Source organism: Populus trichocarpa, chromosome 3, assembly GCF_000002775.5.
Source record: "Populus trichocarpa isolate Nisqually-1 chromosome 3, P.trichocarpa_v4.1, whole genome shotgun sequence".
NCBI lineage: Eukaryota > Viridiplantae > Streptophyta > Magnoliopsida > Malpighiales > Salicaceae > Populus > Populus trichocarpa.
This window is the reverse complement of record NC_037287.2, coordinates 14,060,220-14,076,605: the sequence shown is the minus strand read 5'-3', so window position 1 is coordinate 14,076,605 and position 16,386 is coordinate 14,060,220. Positions and strand designations below refer to the sequence as shown.

Here is a 16,386-nt window from a genome sequence, read left to right as displayed (position 1 = left end):
AAAAAATATTTACCGAGCAGATGTAGACATTTAGGTAAAGGTTAAGTAATTTCAAGTACTTTTAACGCGTTAAATATTTATATGTATTATGAAGCATATAGTAATACTCCATTATATCTATAGCTTATTTTTTACTCGTAATTGAGTCTTTTACAAGTGCAGGAGATTAACGTAGGGCATGTGGCTGAAGAGTTCATGGACCGACTTGATAGGCAGAAGCCTAAAAATACAACCTGGAAGGGAAAACACACATTATTGCTTTATCAAGCCTTAACTATTTTTTTGCAGCATATGGTTAACTAGGGAAGACTATTTAAACTATGATTTTGATATTGAATAATTAGCTGCAAATTATTGTTTTTTTTTCAAATAATATCATAAAAAATTGTTAATAAGCATTGACTCAGACATCAAAATCATATATTAATGTAGAAAACCAGACAAGTGAAAGCTTTTATTTTACTAAACATATAATTTAAGGGATTGATATGGTAATTAATTAATTAGGTACGTCTCATTCTTTGAATGCTTGAATTCAAACCTTAGAGATAATATCTATTTTTTTTTAATAAATTCATTTGAAAACCCATTTATATATATTTATTTATTTATTCTACGCCACATAAAAAAATATACCAACGAAATTATCTAAAACTGACCACCAAAACTTGAATCGAGTCAAGGACTATCGAAAAATATTAGTTTTATTAGAGACATTTTAAACCAATCCCAATTCAATATGAAATTATATATATATAAAAAAAGAAAATAAAAAAAAATCTAAAGAGAGGGGCTTAGGCTTAGCAGAAATTAATTGGCCCATAAACAAAAAGTGGGTCACCGAAGAAGATAGACCTAGGTGAGAGCCCATAATAAAGTTTTCAAAACTGAAGTCTTCGTCCTTACCTCTTCAAAGTGAGGAAAAAAGAAAGCAGAGAGAGTGAATGGAGAAGAAGAGCAGCAGAGACAGAGACGGCGAGATGGGTGGTGGCGCAGCCCATGCCAGACCCCTTCCTCCTCCCAGTCGGGCCCATCCTCCACCTCCTCCTCCTCGTCCCCGCATCGAACCTATCGATCGTGAAAAGGTCTACCTTAGCCTATATAGTACTGTTTGTTCTCTCTTTCAATAGTGTATATTTTTGAAGTCGTGGACTGATATTTATGCTTTTTATTTGTTGAAAATGCAGACTTGTCCTTTATTACTTCGAGTTTTCACTAAGGTACTTGCAATTTTTTTTTATAGAGATTTCGACTTCGATTTTTAGTGTTCTATAATGCTAAGAAAGGTGTTTTTTTTTTCTTTTCATTTTTCTCTGCTCAAAGTAATTTAAAGCTACAACTGCATGCATAATGTGTTTTCTGAAATGGGTAAATAACCGAAAGTGCTTTTGTTTTTTTAAATTCTAGGGTTTAGTTGTTTAGCATCTGGTTATGCCTTATTTTGAAATTAAGGCATTTGATTTAGGGTTTAGTTGAGAATTGGAGTGATGCAGTCTGTGTAGGTACTAGGGTAGAGAAGCTGTGGATTCTAGTGAAATTCCAGGAATTGATTTAAATGTAGTGAAAATTCCCTTAGGAAAGCTACCAAACTCATTGGAATTGGTTCGTGAGATGTATTTCATGAATTTTAAAAGAATTTGGATATTAGATATTGGTGATGGTAACTTTCCCTTCCAAAAGAAGGCTCTAAAAGAACTGGAGGCAGGTAGCCAGTTCAAAGAACATTATTTCTTTGAACCAACAATGTATATAGCTTTGGGTGATTATATTATAGTGCAAAGGAATTTGCTTTGCTATTACCTTTAGCGTGAAGTAAGGTTTAGTTAAGGGGTTTTCCCTCGTTTTCTTTTTCTTCCCCTTCTCCTTTATCAAGCTCTTCAAGGATCATTCTGCCATTCAATTTAGAGTTAGCGTGAGCAATCTCACCTTTGGATTCATAAGAAATAGCTTGGAATCGGATCAGAGATCAGTAATAACACAGCCAATTTTTTGAATTGTGATTTATTAATGAATAGATACCACGAACTTCTTGTTGAAATAATCAAATATTATCTGACCTCGTGAATAAGCATCAAGCTTGAATGGAATCACTTACTAAATTGATGAATTCACTTTGTATCTGATTTTCATTCTAATTTTCTGCAGATTGGAAGTCATCATAAGCCAGAAGATTTTGCTGTGAGAGGCAAGGAACCAAAAGATGAGGTTCAAATTTATACATGGAAAGATGCAACACTTCGCGAGTTAACTGATCTTGTATGTTGGTTCTTATCCTTCCTGTTTAGCCCCTTTCTAAAATAAGATGGATAAAGAAAAAGAAAAAAACAAAGACCTTCCCATCAATGGTTGAGAGAGCAATTTTTCTGTGTAGTTAATTCTAGTTTTTCTTTATCAGGTCAAAGAGGTTGCTCCAGAGGCAAGGAGAAGAAATGCAAAGCTGTCATTTGCTTTTGTTTATCCTGATAAACATGGCCGTTTTGTGTTGAGAGTGGTATGTGCATCTTTTTTAACTGATGTTTCTATTTCCCCAAATCCCCTATTCTTTTCCTAGTTCTGAACTATCTTATGCCATGTTTTACCTGCCAGAGTTCTGGGCATACAGCCCCACTCATTAATTCAAACAAATCGCATGCTACAAAAGTTACTTTAAACACATGTATAAAGAAATTTCCCAATTGTTTATAGAAAGTTGTCTACCTCATTGCGTTTCACTTTAATTTTTTTAGGTGGGGATGACACATTCAAGTGGGAGACGACCAGATGATCTCAAGGCATTGGCCGAACTCAATTTCCAGGTAAAACTAAAATGTCCTAGTTTGCAGAATCATCCAAAAGCTTAATATTGGGTTTCTCATTGTTTTTGTTCCCATACTGTAGATCGGAGATTACTTGGATGTCGCAATCATGTGAGGTGGAAGAATTTTTATAAATGTAGTACCAATGCTATTGTGTAACTGATTTTCGAAAGGCTAGCATTTGTTAGAGTTTCAAGGTGGATTGATGCTATTGTACCAGAACAGGTGTCCATATACTTCATTTTGCTTGTGTTTGGAATATGAATGCCGAAGGGATGTTACAATGAACTTCTGTAAGAATGCTAGTATTGCAATATTATCACATTATGGTTTGTCTATACTAGCCTTCCCACAAGTTGTACCAAATTTTTTTAAAACATAAAAAAATTGGTTGGTTTTTTTTTTGGCATGGTTATGATCCAGTAAATTAAATTTGAAAACTCATATGAGACTTAGTATTTTTCGAAACTATTTTTTATTTAATAACATAATAAAAAAACAAAAATGCAAAATTAACGATATGTTATAAATTGTAAGCATTGTTTCTTAAAAAAAAATGTTATTGTAGTCTTAAAAACAAATTGAAAATGAAACATTCAAACAAAGTCATTTTTTTGTATATGATTGAAGAAAAAATATTAATAAATGTGATAAAATTATATAAAAAATGTATTAAAACTCTTAAACAACACAAATAAATTTTATGTGTAATTAAATATTAAGTTTTTTTTATTCATATTAGGCATATAATAATTACAAAAACTAAATTAAAATTCCTATAAAAACCCATAGTATTTTATGAGAGACATGACAAAATTGAAAAATAATTTTTATAGTGTATTTAAATCTAAATCCAAAATAAAAAGAAAAAACCAAGAACTAACTAAATGATGGTGATATGGATCAATTTACTAATACTAAGGACTTATTACATGTTCTAAATAGACCTATCCATAAACATTAAGAATCTATTATACGTTTCAAATGGACTCATCACAAGATTCAAAGCTTCAAAGCGAAAGATTTAAAAGAAACATTGAATGGAATGATTGTGCTAGTTTTGATCAAGACTAAACTTGGAGATCTTTTGGAGCATTAAGAGGACACCTTAATATATTTAATCCATATGCAAGAGGGATACAGTCCATTCTTATTTGGGTTATGAAGTTTCGATAACAAGACTACTAATTTTGTATTAGTTTCGACCAACTTTGTTTTGTGATGTTTCTATGTGTTTTGTGAATTTCTAATTAGTTTTAAATTTCTTATTATGTGTAGGAACATTAATTAATTTTTTTAAATATTTTTTATTTTTATTTTATTTTATTTATCAAGTGAGGAGAAAAACATAGTAAAGAAATCCAAGCTAACTTAGAAAACACATATGGCGATAAAAAAAAGCATTAAATACAACATCCTTTTCCTTCAAAAATAAAAAAAACAAATACAAGGTTGAGATTAACTAAATATGAAGATAAATTTAGATCAGAAATTGAGAAGAAAAAACAAATAAAATAAGAAAATAAAAATATAATGTTGAAGTATAAAATAAATAAATAAAACTCCATGCACCCGGGCTTTTATTTATTTATTTTTGAGTAGTTATAAACTTTTTTTTATTAGCAAATTCTATGGTAACATAATATTCTCAAACACTCTTGTAAATAAAACAAAAAGAAAAGAAAATTAAAAAGTGAGCCAATAAACATAAATTTTACCATAAAAGTCGAACCTGCGGTCCAAGCCTAGAAATATTCACCTATCTCCTTGGCCACATGAACTTGATTATCATTTACGCCAATATATTTTAAACAAGCCATCTTACTAATATAATTTCTTAAAGGTATAATATTCAATTACAATGAATATTTCTCATTGAGGAGTTCAAACCGGTGATCTCTCATCAGATCAATACGCTAAGAGTTGTTATTTAATGATTAAAAAAATATATTAACCATTCTCACTGAACAGTGAAACTGACCCAAGCCAGTTTTATGTTTTAGGGATTCTTCAAGTGTATGGATTCTCATGGTAAATGATGAAGAAATACTTGAAGTTGCGCTTGACGTTCCGGCATTGTTATGCTTACAAACTGTTGGCACCAAGGAAATCGATGAACTTGTGAAAACATTAGATTTGTCATAGTTCTAGTATTGGGTGTTAGCTGTGCCGGAAAAAAAACCCAGCCAAGCAGCAACTGTGGTGTTCCTTTTGCCAATGATAACAGCAAGAGAATAATTCATTATTCCAGCACACACTCAGCGGATTATAGAGCTCATAACATGCAAACTGCTCTCAGCTTCTAATTAACAAGCCTGTGATAGGTCGATGTATATATAAAACATGTACATACTTGCATATACAATATTAGCACAATCACTAGGATACACTCCAGTGTACACAGCATCTGAAAATCTCTCCTCCACGGTTGTTCGCCAAACTCTTCGCTGCCAAACTTACAAGTTAGTAGCAGTTGTACTGTATATCCCTTAAATGGACAGTTCCTGCATTCGATAGCCATGAATATTACCATGATGCACAGCATATTGTCTCTTCAAGGATGAAGACTGAAACAACGTTTTGAGTCCTAGCTATTTATATCAAGTATCAAGCATGAGACACTTCAGAGTTTAAGCAGACTGGAGGGTAGACGGTATTTACCTCTAATCAAGCTTCGCTTCCTTCTGGCAGTGTAATCAAGCGTGTTTTTGAATCGTACACCAATTCAGTTGAGCAACTGAAGCAAAATATTGCAGCAACGTCACTAATCAAAGTCACAAGGTCCATTGAGCAATGTGGTCAGCAAATAACATGGAACTTACTTTGAGCATTTAAGGGTGTTGGAGGCTCCACCACTTGAAATAGACAATATGGTTCCAAAGAAGGAGCCGTTCTCCGTGCCACAGTTGGGACAGGGGCCCTATAAACATGGCATTCATCATCAGTAATATTGCAATGTGCAGCTTGTTGACACTGTGGCTGCTGCTTATTAGAGTCTTAGGAAAAGAGATATTAGCGCAAATTTTACCTTCAAGATCAAAAAGTCTTTCACAATCGCATTTGTTAGTGTCAGAGCTAACCAAACAATGAGGGGCACTGCAGCAAACCAGGTGAAAAGGAAACTGAACGGCTCTGGGAGCTGCAGCGCATCAATTAACAAAATCATAGAAATGTCAAAGATCAATTGAAGCTCCAAGTAATGATTTTATTTTATTTTTTAAACTTTTTGACAGGCCATTTGTAAGTGCAAAAGTATCTCTCTAATATGAAAGAAAGACGCCCAGTCTCGCCGGTGATCAGTGCTTTAATCATAAAGTCTTGAGAGGAAATTGTGATTTACCTCCAAAAGATAAGTGATTTCAAAACCAGTGAGATCATCCAAGAAGAAAAACCTGTCAAGACAACCCAAGGAAAATTACATCCCACCAGTTGCTAGAAAAATAGATCAAAATCTTCAAGTAAAACTTTTGCCAAGATTTGGAAGGAGCCTCCTTAATTTACACACAATAAACAATCAGAAGGAAGGGAAGGCTTAATTAATTATTCACTGTATTTTTTTATCAGATTCTACCCAAGAGCTTTAGTTCTTTCAAGAGACAGAAGAATATTTGTTACTTACAAGCCTAGTGCGACAACAGTTGCCGGGACGTTCAGCAGGAACATCTTCAAATAGTCAACAGACAGGTCACTATAAACCTGTGGGAAGAAAGTTGGCAGCACACGTTAGGTTAATTCCTGCTTGTCGTTAGGAACACATGCAGAGATTACTTGTCCAGAATACAAAGTAGTGCGCATGGTCATTGCCCAGAATTAGGAGCAGAAGAAGTAACGAAATATTTATAGACAAACGCACCTTTCTACTACGAAGACTGCATCTTGGACCTTCAACAACTATTTCGCTGCCTTCTGTCTGTATGACAATTATGACAAACATTTTATAATTAGAACTAGCAGCATAATCTCAATTCAAGTAGCAAACATTTTATAGTTGGAAAGATGTAGTAAATTGATCTGAATGACTGAAGTATAGAGGATGATGACTGATAACTGAATTCTTTCAAACTTTATGTTTGCATTCTGTCAAGCACAGGTATAGTTGAAATTTAACATTGGTGTGGTGATAGTTGTGGAAAAGTACGCAGAGACATGAAAATAGCCAAGTGAAATTAATAACCTTTAATTTGATCTTCAGTTTATCAAACTCTTCATCATTCATGATTGGATTCCCTGATACATAAGCAAGAGAGGCTTCAAGAAACTTCTGTTCATCAGAACCTGTGATGCATTATAGAAATACAGCAAAAGCCATTAATTAAAAGGAAATAGGTGTTAAAAACTTTTCCAATTCAGAAGGACTAGTTCCATAAACAAATAGGGCTGCTGGGACTTGATTATGAAAAGCCCATACTTAGCATAACCACGCTGCTTCCTTGCCACATTAGTTCCTCCTTGAGATTATCAAATTCTTCATTTGACATTATAGCTTTCCCCTCATAATAAAATGCCTACAAAGGGCACAGAAGTAAACTTCATCACACCTGTTCTTTGTACAGTCATTATGCATTTGAGAGAGAAGAACACAGAGGAAAGAAATTAGGAAAATACTGATTCTCCCTACTTGTAGCGCTTGCAGAAAATCTTGCTCCATTTCACCCAACGACTTCTTGCCTTTCTTGTCTATGCTACAATATTGCAGGATCTTACCATCATCCATGTCATCTTCTTGGACTTGATCTGAAAAAGAATGCTGGGAGTCAGCAAATGCTCCTTAATTTGCCGCCTTCTTTTTTATTTTATATTGATGAATTTCATTTATAATCAAGGCACCAAATCAGAAGAAATGTCATTAAACTATGTAAGCACAAAAAAAATGGTTGATCGATTAATCTCTAATAGAACAAACAAACAAATCACTGTGATAAAACAAAACTAATATAATTGACAAAATTTAAAAGCAACATGCATGGTTGAAAAGAGAGGACGACACAAACCAGTTTGCTGGTCAGCAGTGGCCTTGGTAGGAAGAAAAAGCATTCTTCCGCGAAGAGAAAACTGTTTTCCATTGAGTTGAACCCTGGTAGAGCAAGAAGGAGATGATAAGGATGGCAATGATGAAGATGAAGAGATGATTGGTTTTTGAATAGGAGCAGTGAAGACTCGAGGAGATGTCAAATTGAAGGCTAATTTGCTAGCCATTGAAACAGAAGGGAAAAAAGAACAGTATGGTTACTCTGTGGTGTGGTTTCTGGTGAGAGTTTGTATCGTGGATTTTGGTTAACGGGGGTGTCGTTTTTGTGATATAAGAATTGGAAAAGGATAAGGCGATGGATAAATGTGTGGAGGGAAATGTAACGGCTTTTTCAAAAGATCAAATACTGTGTTTTTGTTTAGCCAATGCAGCTTACAAAATCTGCCATGTCATTGTTTCGGACCGACGTGTGCATGGGTGGTATGATTACGTGCTCTTATACGTGTCGTCACGTGGAGTAATGGGCTCGTTTGTGGGATTTGTTTTTGCACATGGGGCATTGATGGTGGTCATGATCTAGGCTTGGTTGTAAAGGCTACGGTTACGTGCTTTTGGTTTGGGTTGGGTTTAGTGCTTTCGGCTCTAGCTGTGTTTCAACTTCAGCCCAAATATTTAGCCCATCATCCTACATTTCAGCCTATCTATAGACAAAATTAGAAGAGTTTACTAATATATATATATATATATATATATATATATATATATATATATATATATTATCCTTGAATTTCATCATTCGTCGTGGTTTGCTTTTCATATTATTCCATTCTCATAATCCATGTCGCGGGTTTAGTCAATTAAGTTAACTTGAAGTTTTTTTTTTTTGTAATTAGATTGTTTTTTCAATTCCATCATTCAATATTAAGTTAATTAGGAATTAAACTTTATGATTTGTTTCGGTTTACTTTCTATTAGGTCATCCAAGTCTTATGACCCGGATCACGAGTTTTGTGGGTTAATATGGGTCGAATCATGTTATTTTATTATGTCATTTTTTTTTCAAAATGGATTTTTTTTTCTAATTTCATTTTTCAACAATGAATTGATTAGAAATTGTACTTCATAATTTGTTATAATTTGCTTTATATAAAGTTATTCTAGTCTTATAACCAAAGTCATGATTTTGATAGGGTAACCCAAGTTATTTTTTTGGTTTGCTTTCTATGAGGTTATCTCGGTCTCATGATCCAGATCATGAGTTTGATAGGGTAACTCGAGCTATTTTTTAATTGATTTTTTTAATTTTATCATTCACCATTGAGTTAGTTGAGAATTGTGCTTATAATTTGTTTTAATTTTATTTTATGGAGTTATATTGGTCTCATGACTCATGTCGTGAATTTTATACGTTAACTCCAACTGACTCGGATGCTTTTTTTTTTTATAAATTTTAATTTATTTTTTTAATTTTATCTTTTAATATTGAGTGGATTGAAAATTAGGTTTTATAGTTTATTTTTATTTATTTTATATGAGGTTATTATAGTCTCATGATCCAAGTTGTGAATTTGACATATTAACCTAAATTGATCCGGATTGATCCAATATATTGTTATCTTAATATTTAAAAAAAGGATGTCATTTTGAATTTTTTTAGTCAAACAATGTTTTTATCGGTTATTCATTTTGTTTTTAGATCCATCAAGTCGACCAAGTTATATTGGGTCAACCCTCACATGGTTTAATTTGTTTTTTCTACTAAAAAAACATTAACAACACTTAATTTTTTTTTTTTACATTAGAAGAAATTGATCTGACACTGTTGATATATTCATGTAGAAAAATCTCACTAATTTTAGTTTATATTGCAATTGTAATATAATTAGGGTAAAATTGAATTTTGCTAAAAGTGAAACATAGATTTCATGTTATTTGGTAGTAAAGGGCTTAGAGTATTTTTTTTTAAAGGGGATTTTTTTTCGAATTATTTTGTGCGTCAATAAGACTCTGAATAATTTTAAAGGCTAATATGAATAACTCTCATATTAGCTTAGTATATTCAATAAATTCATTTAGTATTAACTTATATACTTAAATATAAAAAGCCAAGAACATCAACATACCTTCTTGATCGACCACTATACCTATCATAAGGTTAGTTGTGATCAGATCATACATGTCATAGTATCTCCAATTATGTATATGCAATGCGCTATTTCGTTCACGTAAATAATGCATAATTAAATTTTAGATGAAAGTTATAAAAAAACATCAAATATGAAATTATGGAATATATTGAACATGAAACCTTCTCTTTTCTACCTTTTCAAGTAGATTTTTAATTACCACATCAAGTCCATAGAATTAAAATATAAATTTCTTTTGAAAGTAAAAGAAAATCATATTTCCATCAGATTTCTAATTTCAGCAAACCATATAAGTTAAATTAAACGAGACATATAGCACCAACAAAAATTAAATGTGACATATGTAAAAAAAAAAAATTAAATTAAATGTGAATTAACTACGAGTATAGTATAACTTCGCAAGTAAGAAACGATGCGATCAATAAAACAAACATACCTTGTTAGAGTAGTTTTCAAGATATCAAAGAATCAAGAATGTTAATAAGACGAAAGATATATATTCATCTTGCTAAACAAGTGAAGATTCTCAAACTCAAGAATCTTACATATTTATGCTAATAACTTCGCAAGTAAGAAACGATGCAATCAATAAAACAAACATACCTTGTTAGAGTAATTTTCAAGATGTCAAACAATAAAAAATGTTAAAAGGAAAGATATATATTCATCTTGCCAAACAATTGAAGATTCTCAAACTCAAGAATCTTACATATTTATGCTAATAGCTTCACAAGTAAGAAACGATGCAATCAATAAATTAAAACAAACATACCCTGTTAGAGTAATTTTTAAGATGTCAAACAATAAAAAATGTTAAGAGAAAAGATATATATTCATCTTGCCAAACAATTGAAGATTCTCAAACTCAAGAATCTTACATATTTATGCTAAAATATTGTTAGTCCAAAAGAAAAGAAATTAAATCATGACCAACATATATAGAGTATTAGATAATGTTTAGTATGTTAGACAATATTGATAGAGTGGACTGGACATGATAGGAGTGGACAAATAATTGTTGTGTCCTGTGTTTGATGTGCTTTAGATTGGTCTGGACAATTTGTTTTATTTTGTGTTTGGTAAACGCTAGAAGAGAGTTAAGCTTTAAAATTATGATAATAACTATTTTTATCCTTATGTTAACCCGGGTTAATGATCAACTCGACCTGTGATCCGAGCCTGGCCCCGAGTCGGCTCTCAAGTTGAGTTTTAAAACTATGATAATAATTATTTTATCCTTATGTTGACCTAGATCAATGATCAACCCGACCCGTGACTCGGCTCTGGCCTCGAGTCGACCCCCTGATCGGATTTTTAAACAACGATAATAACTATTGTTATCCATACGTTGACTAGGATCAATGGTCAACTCGACACGTGACCCGGGTCGGCTCCTAGTCGAGTTTAAAAATTACGATAATAATTATTTTTATTCTTATATTGATCCGGATCAACTAGATTAACCATTATACATGGAATTGAACAAACTTATCCTACTTGTTTTAATAGAATAAAATTTTTCAGACTAGAATAATCTTATACAAAACAAAATTTAATTTTTATAATACTTGCAACCAAACAAAAACAACTTAACAAGTAAATTATTATATACAGATCATCATTCCTAGCTAACTCTACATTATTGAAGTACGTACTAGCGCGTGTTGTTGATAGAGTTAGATAGGACACGATCGAGTTCCCATCTCCACTCGTGCTTGAACCCTCCAGTCCAGTCAACCAATCCTGCATATGCTAATTAATAAGCCTGCCTTCGCTGTGGTAATGAATCTGGTATGATCTATCATCACGTGATTATCCACCGGCCCCAAACTAATTAATGTCTTCATTAATATCCAAATGATCCAAGCTTTTGGAGCTTTACAACTCGCATAAAGAAATATAAAGTTTCCAAAGAGAAATTAACCACTTGTTGGACTTGCTGCATGCTTGGTCGGCAATTAATAATTAATTGTGACATTAATCCATCCTATTAATTAGAAAATCGAAGGGGTAATACTGGCCAATCTCGGGTTCCACTGGTGCCACAATAACACAGTACGATGTGTATCTGCTGACTTAGTTTTTGATCGACAAGAAAATATGTGTTCGGATTTTGCATGTAATGGACGTGTTACCTTAATACCATGCTGGCAGTACAGTGCTCGCCCTCTTTTGAGAGTCTCTCACGCACCCAAGGAAAAGCAAGAAAGTCTAGAGAACTTTCAAGATCAAATTACACCTTTTATTAATCTTTGCTTTGAAATGTAGAATTCTAATTAATTCATATATAACATTACTCAAAGCAAAAGAATAAACATAAAAATAACTTGTAAAATCTCCAAAAATAGATATATGCCGATCGAAACAATATAAATTTACAGGACATGGATTTAATTCTTTTTTATTAGTAATAAATGTCTAACTTTTCTTCTTTTTTGGGTTATTTTAATTTTTTAGGCTCTGATTTCTACGTTCTATGGCTTCAATTTTTTTTTAAAAAAACCTTTTTTGTATAAGCTATTTTCTTTTGGTAAAGTTCTTATATTTTTTATGTTTTGAAAATTAAATTATTTTTGGTGGTCAAAGGGACACTTTTAATTAAAAAAAATAAAAATGAGCCAGAGGGTATATGAGAAAAATTATTGATATATGAGCTCTTATGGAAGTGAAAAAATCTTAAAGGGTATGTGGAGGAATACGCCCACTATATAAAAGTAGATGGATATATTATCTCAAAAACTAAATAATTTGAAATTAAAAAAAATAAAAAATAAAAATAAAAAACAATCACAAGAACTTCTTTAGTAGAATATATACCATAAAACTTGAGAGTTAATTTCTCAAGATGTTTTTCTAATCCTACGTAGTTCAATTTTCACTCAGTAACAACATCATATTTTCCATTTTCAATATATATAATAATTAAATAAAATCAAGATTCAAATGAGTCTAACTCTCAATTTTTCAATGATAACCCTCTCTATCACATGTTCTTTTTTCTCTGAGATTATGTCATGAAAGAGCACTATCTATATGATCAATGGTGTTTGAATATTTGCAAAAACTCAAAATTCTTACTGACGTTGAACTTAATCATCTCATCCTCAAGTTATCATTTCAACTACATGAGATTTCAAGTTTTTTCTTTTTTTTTAGAATTATTATTCAGGATTTGCTAACAGATCTTAATAGACAATTTGATATAATGTTTATATATATGTAATACATTGATGAGGATGTGTAGGAGATGCATCGACAACGGTAATTTATGATGATTTTTTTTTTATATTTATTTATAACTTAATTAACCTTGTTCTTGTATAATCAAAGAACTGGTAAATAGTATTTGACGAAAAGAAATCCTTTAATTATTATACTTGTTTTACTGAATACAATTCTTTATTTAATATTTTTTAAAATTTCATTTTGTTAATTCTCTTTTATATGATATTTGGGGAATTTCAGGAATAGTATTCAAATTTATTCACATTTTCCTTTATCATTGTCAATAAAAAATAAATAAAGACAGGAAATTGAAACTATAATGAGACTTGTAGGAAATAATTGAAAGAAATATTTGGGAGTGTTGTTCTGGTTGCTTTTAAAAGTTTTTTTCACTCAGAAATATATTAAAATAATATTTTTTATTTTTTAAAAATTATTTTTAATGATATTAACTTATATAAACAATCTAAAAATATTAAAAAAAATTGATTTAAAAAAAATTAAAACTTTTTAAAAATACAAGTTAGGACGGAGTTTCCAAATCCCGAAATTAAGACACTCAGGTCGTATATTCATCTCGCGAGACAGACTCAAACACAATTTTAATGTTGTCGAACTATACATCTGGAAGTGAACAACAAGAGGACTGGTAGATATACTCTGACATTCGAGATCCCTCTACCCCCCATTGTCTACTGTGCTAAAGAGTCTGGTACAATGTCTAATCACGTGATTAACCGACCCAGATCCATGTCTCTATCTCTGATCGTTGTCCCTATATAAGAACATAATCCATATACTTATTATTTATATTTGCTTAGCGTTTCTTCAAACCTCAGCATCCTATCAAACGATTTTGTGTTCGCAAAAGATTAGTGTCATACAACATCAAGAGTACTGTTGCTATATGATGGTGACTTCATCATTCGTAGTTCCAAGAGTTGAGAGTCTGGCAAGCAGTGGGATTCAATCAATCCCAAAAGAATATATTCGGCCCCAGGAGGAGCTAAGTAGCATTCGCGATGTTTTCGAAGAAGAGAAGAAAGTTGAAGGGCCTCAAGTTCCAACCATTGATTTGAAGGAAATGGAATCTGAGGACAAAGTGGTCCGTGAGAAATGCAGGGAAGAGCTAGTCAAGGCAGCTACAGAGTGGGGTGTTATGCACCTTGTTAACCATGGAATTCCTGATGATTTGATTGATCGTGTCAAGAAAGCTGGACAGGCTTTCTTTGATCTTCCTATTGAGGAAAAGGAGAAGCATGCTAATGATCAGGCTTCTGGAAATGTTCAAGGGTATGGAAGCAAGCTAGCTAACAATGCTAGTGGGCAGCTTGAGTGGGAGGACTATTTCTTCCATCTCATTTTTCCTGAGGACAAGCGTGACTTCTCCATTTGGCCTAAGACACCTAGTGATTATACGTATGTTTTCTTTATCTTTCTGAGACAATTAATACTTCTTTTTTAGTTGTTAATTGCCTGTTACTCAGACTCAAGATCCATATCCTACATGGGTTCGTATCCCACAGTCACATTCACGTCCAACTCGACCATGCCTTCCAATTTCTCTTCAGTTTTTCCTTACTAGGAAAAGATAAGGGTGGAAGCAACACAAGTATTGCTAGTAAAGTCAAATTTTTTCCATGTAACATCATCTCCAAACTTACATTTAATATCATAAAATTGTCTACTTAATTTGCAGTGAAGTCACTAGTGAATATGCAAGGCAGCTGAGAAGTTTAGCAACCAAAATTCTGTCAGTACTGTCACTTGGCCTGGGATTGGAAGAAGGAAGACTAGAAAAGGAGGTCGGTGGTCTGGAAGAGTTGCTACTCCAAATGAAGATCAACTACTACCCCAAGTGCCCTCAACCAGATCTAGCCTTAGGGGTTGAAGCTCACAGCGATGTAAGTGCACTCACTTTTATACTCCACAACATGGTGCCTGGTCTACAACTCTTATATGAAGGCAAGTGGATAACGGCAAAATGTGTCCCCAACTCAATCATCATGCACATTGGTGACACTGTTGAGATCTTGAGCAATGGAAAATACAAGAGTATTATTCACAGGGGACTTGTTAACAAGGAGAAGGTAAGGATTTCATGGGCAGTTTTTTGCGAGCCACCAAAGGCGAAAATCATCCTCAAGCCATTGGCAGAGATTGTGACTGAAGCTGAGCCACCATTGTTCCCTCCCCGCACCTTTTCTCAGCATATCGAGCATAAGCTTTTCAGGAAGACCCAAGATTCTCTCCTACCCAGAAAAGCTAATTAATGGCAGCGCATCCTGTTCTTCAAGGCGATCAAGCTATGTCGTTGAAATGGATCATCTACGAGACACTGTTAAAAATAAAAAAGATTCATTGCGATGGATTTGTCTTTCCTTTTTTTTTTCAATTGATCATTCCGATGCACTTGCTTTCATTGAATAATAAAGACTTGATTGCTACTTCTTATTTTTCATAACCCACTTTTGTATCTACAAAATTGTTTTAGAAATAGATATATTTTTATTCAAAAATCCTAAAAAAATATTAAAAATTAAAAATTTAAAAATATTTTCTAGACAAGAAAAGATAAGTTGAGGTTTACATCCACCAAAAGCTACAAGAAGAATAATTAAATTGGGATATTATAACAAGATAAATTGAAGAAAGACTTAACGAATACATCCACCAAAGTTAAAAGGATTAATTAAGTTTATGGACTTAATTAAACTTCTAACATGTTTAATTGATTTAATTAAGGATGTAATTGAAGCTTAAAAATCAAATTTGAAAGCTAATTGGACAAAAATTAAAAGAATCAATTAATTAATTTTAAAGACATAATTACACTTATAATAAGTTTTATGGATTCAATTAAAGACTCAATTAAAAAAATTTCAAATATGAAGATTTAACTCAGATTAAAAAGGACTAATTTTACTATTTATTATTTTCTTCCCAAACACATAAAAAAATATGCCGAAATACCAACTTTTAAACCCAAATTTATCTCTCATATCTTCACTGAACTATATAAATCTCATGCTAACTTACACTCTGGTGTTTATACTTCATTTTTAGCTAAAATTCCAACTTTTATTGTTCTAAAAACACTTACAGATTCTCTTTCAAATACAAAAAATAACACATCTCGTAGATTCTTATCTTAGTTTAATTTATTTTGTCTTTATTCATAATTTTACTTCCGCCCCACGCTTTGATATTAAAATACAAAACGATCTCAACACTAAAAGTTTTGACAAAT

At 32.3% G+C, this 16,386-nt stretch overlaps 3 protein-coding genes across 4 annotated transcripts; 2 read left to right on the top strand and 1 right to left on the bottom strand.

Moving 5' to 3' along the window:
• Nucleotides 1-892: 892 nt before the first annotated feature.
• LOC7465827 (histone deacetylase complex subunit SAP18) lies at nt 893-3,133 on the top strand. The gene is made up of 6 exons (XM_006385687.3): nt 893-1,085; nt 1,188-1,220; nt 2,146-2,256; nt 2,396-2,491; nt 2,727-2,795; nt 2,878-3,133. Exons 1-6 carry the CDS (start codon nt 945-947, stop codon nt 2,908-2,910), a joined length of 483 nt encoding a protein of 160 aa, XP_006385749.2. The 5' UTR covers nt 893-944; the 3' UTR covers nt 2,911-3,133.
• A 1,940-nt stretch (nt 3,134-5,073) lies between these two features.
• Nucleotides 5,074-8,088, bottom strand: LOC7479243 (PGR5-like protein 1A, chloroplastic). Of its 2 annotated transcripts, none has more exons than XM_006385685.3 (11): nt 7,787-8,088; nt 7,414-7,529; nt 7,204-7,300; nt 6,970-7,070; nt 6,649-6,705; nt 6,415-6,491; nt 6,136-6,187; nt 5,824-5,934; nt 5,618-5,715; nt 5,457-5,532; nt 5,074-5,299 (listed from the first exon to the last, which is right to left on the bottom strand). In XM_006385685.3, the coding sequence occupies exons 1-10, from the start codon at nt 7,989-7,991 to the stop codon at nt 5,463-5,465; spliced, it is 984 nt and encodes a 327-aa protein (XP_006385747.3). In that variant the 5' UTR covers nt 7,992-8,088; the 3' UTR covers nt 5,074-5,299; nt 5,457-5,462. The 2 variants fall into 2 exon arrangements, with proteins under 2 accessions (XP_006385747.3, XP_052307059.1); XM_052451099.1 differs by having other exon boundaries at nt 5,074-5,242.
• A 5,843-nt stretch (nt 8,089-13,931) lies between these two features.
• Nucleotides 13,932-15,600, top strand: LOC7465826 (leucoanthocyanidin dioxygenase). Its single transcript, XM_002304416.4, has 2 exons — nt 13,932-14,555; nt 14,836-15,600. The coding sequence occupies exons 1-2, from the start codon at nt 14,044-14,046 to the stop codon at nt 15,407-15,409; spliced, it is 1,086 nt and encodes a 361-aa protein (XP_002304452.1). The 5' UTR covers nt 13,932-14,043; the 3' UTR covers nt 15,410-15,600.
• Nucleotides 15,601-16,386: the final 786 nt, after the last annotated feature.

Excerpts from the sequence above, each read along its gene's own strand:
- LOC7465826 (XM_002304416.4), top strand. The coding sequence starts at position 14,044 with ATGATGGTGACTTCATCATTCGTAGTTCCAAGAGTTGAGAGTCTGGCA. Across the intron at positions 14,556-14,835 it reads AAGACACCTAGTGATTATAC|TGAAGTCACTAGTGAATATG; the intron begins GTATGTTTTCTT and ends CTTAATTTGCAG.
- LOC7465827 (XM_006385687.3), top strand. The coding sequence starts at position 945 with ATGGAGAAGAAGAGCAGCAGAGACAGAGACGGCGAGATGGGTGGTGGC. Across the intron at positions 1,086-1,187 it reads AACCTATCGATCGTGAAAAG|ACTTGTCCTTTATTACTTCG; the intron begins GTCTACCTTAGC and ends TTGAAAATGCAG. Across the intron at positions 2,492-2,726 it reads GCCGTTTTGTGTTGAGAGTG|GTGGGGATGACACATTCAAG; the intron begins GTATGTGCATCT and ends TAATTTTTTTAG.
- LOC7479243 (XM_006385685.3), bottom strand. The coding sequence starts at position 7,991 with ATGGCTAGCAAATTAGCCTTCAATTTGACATCTCCTCGAGTCTTCACT. Across the intron at positions 7,301-7,413 it reads ATTTTCTGCAAGCGCTACAA|GCATTTTATTATGAGGGGAA; the intron begins GTAGGGAGAATC and ends TGCCCTTTGTAG. Across the intron at positions 5,716-5,823 it reads AAGACTTTTTGATCTTGAAG|GGCCCCTGTCCCAACTGTGG; the intron begins GTAAAATTTGCG and ends CCATGTTTATAG.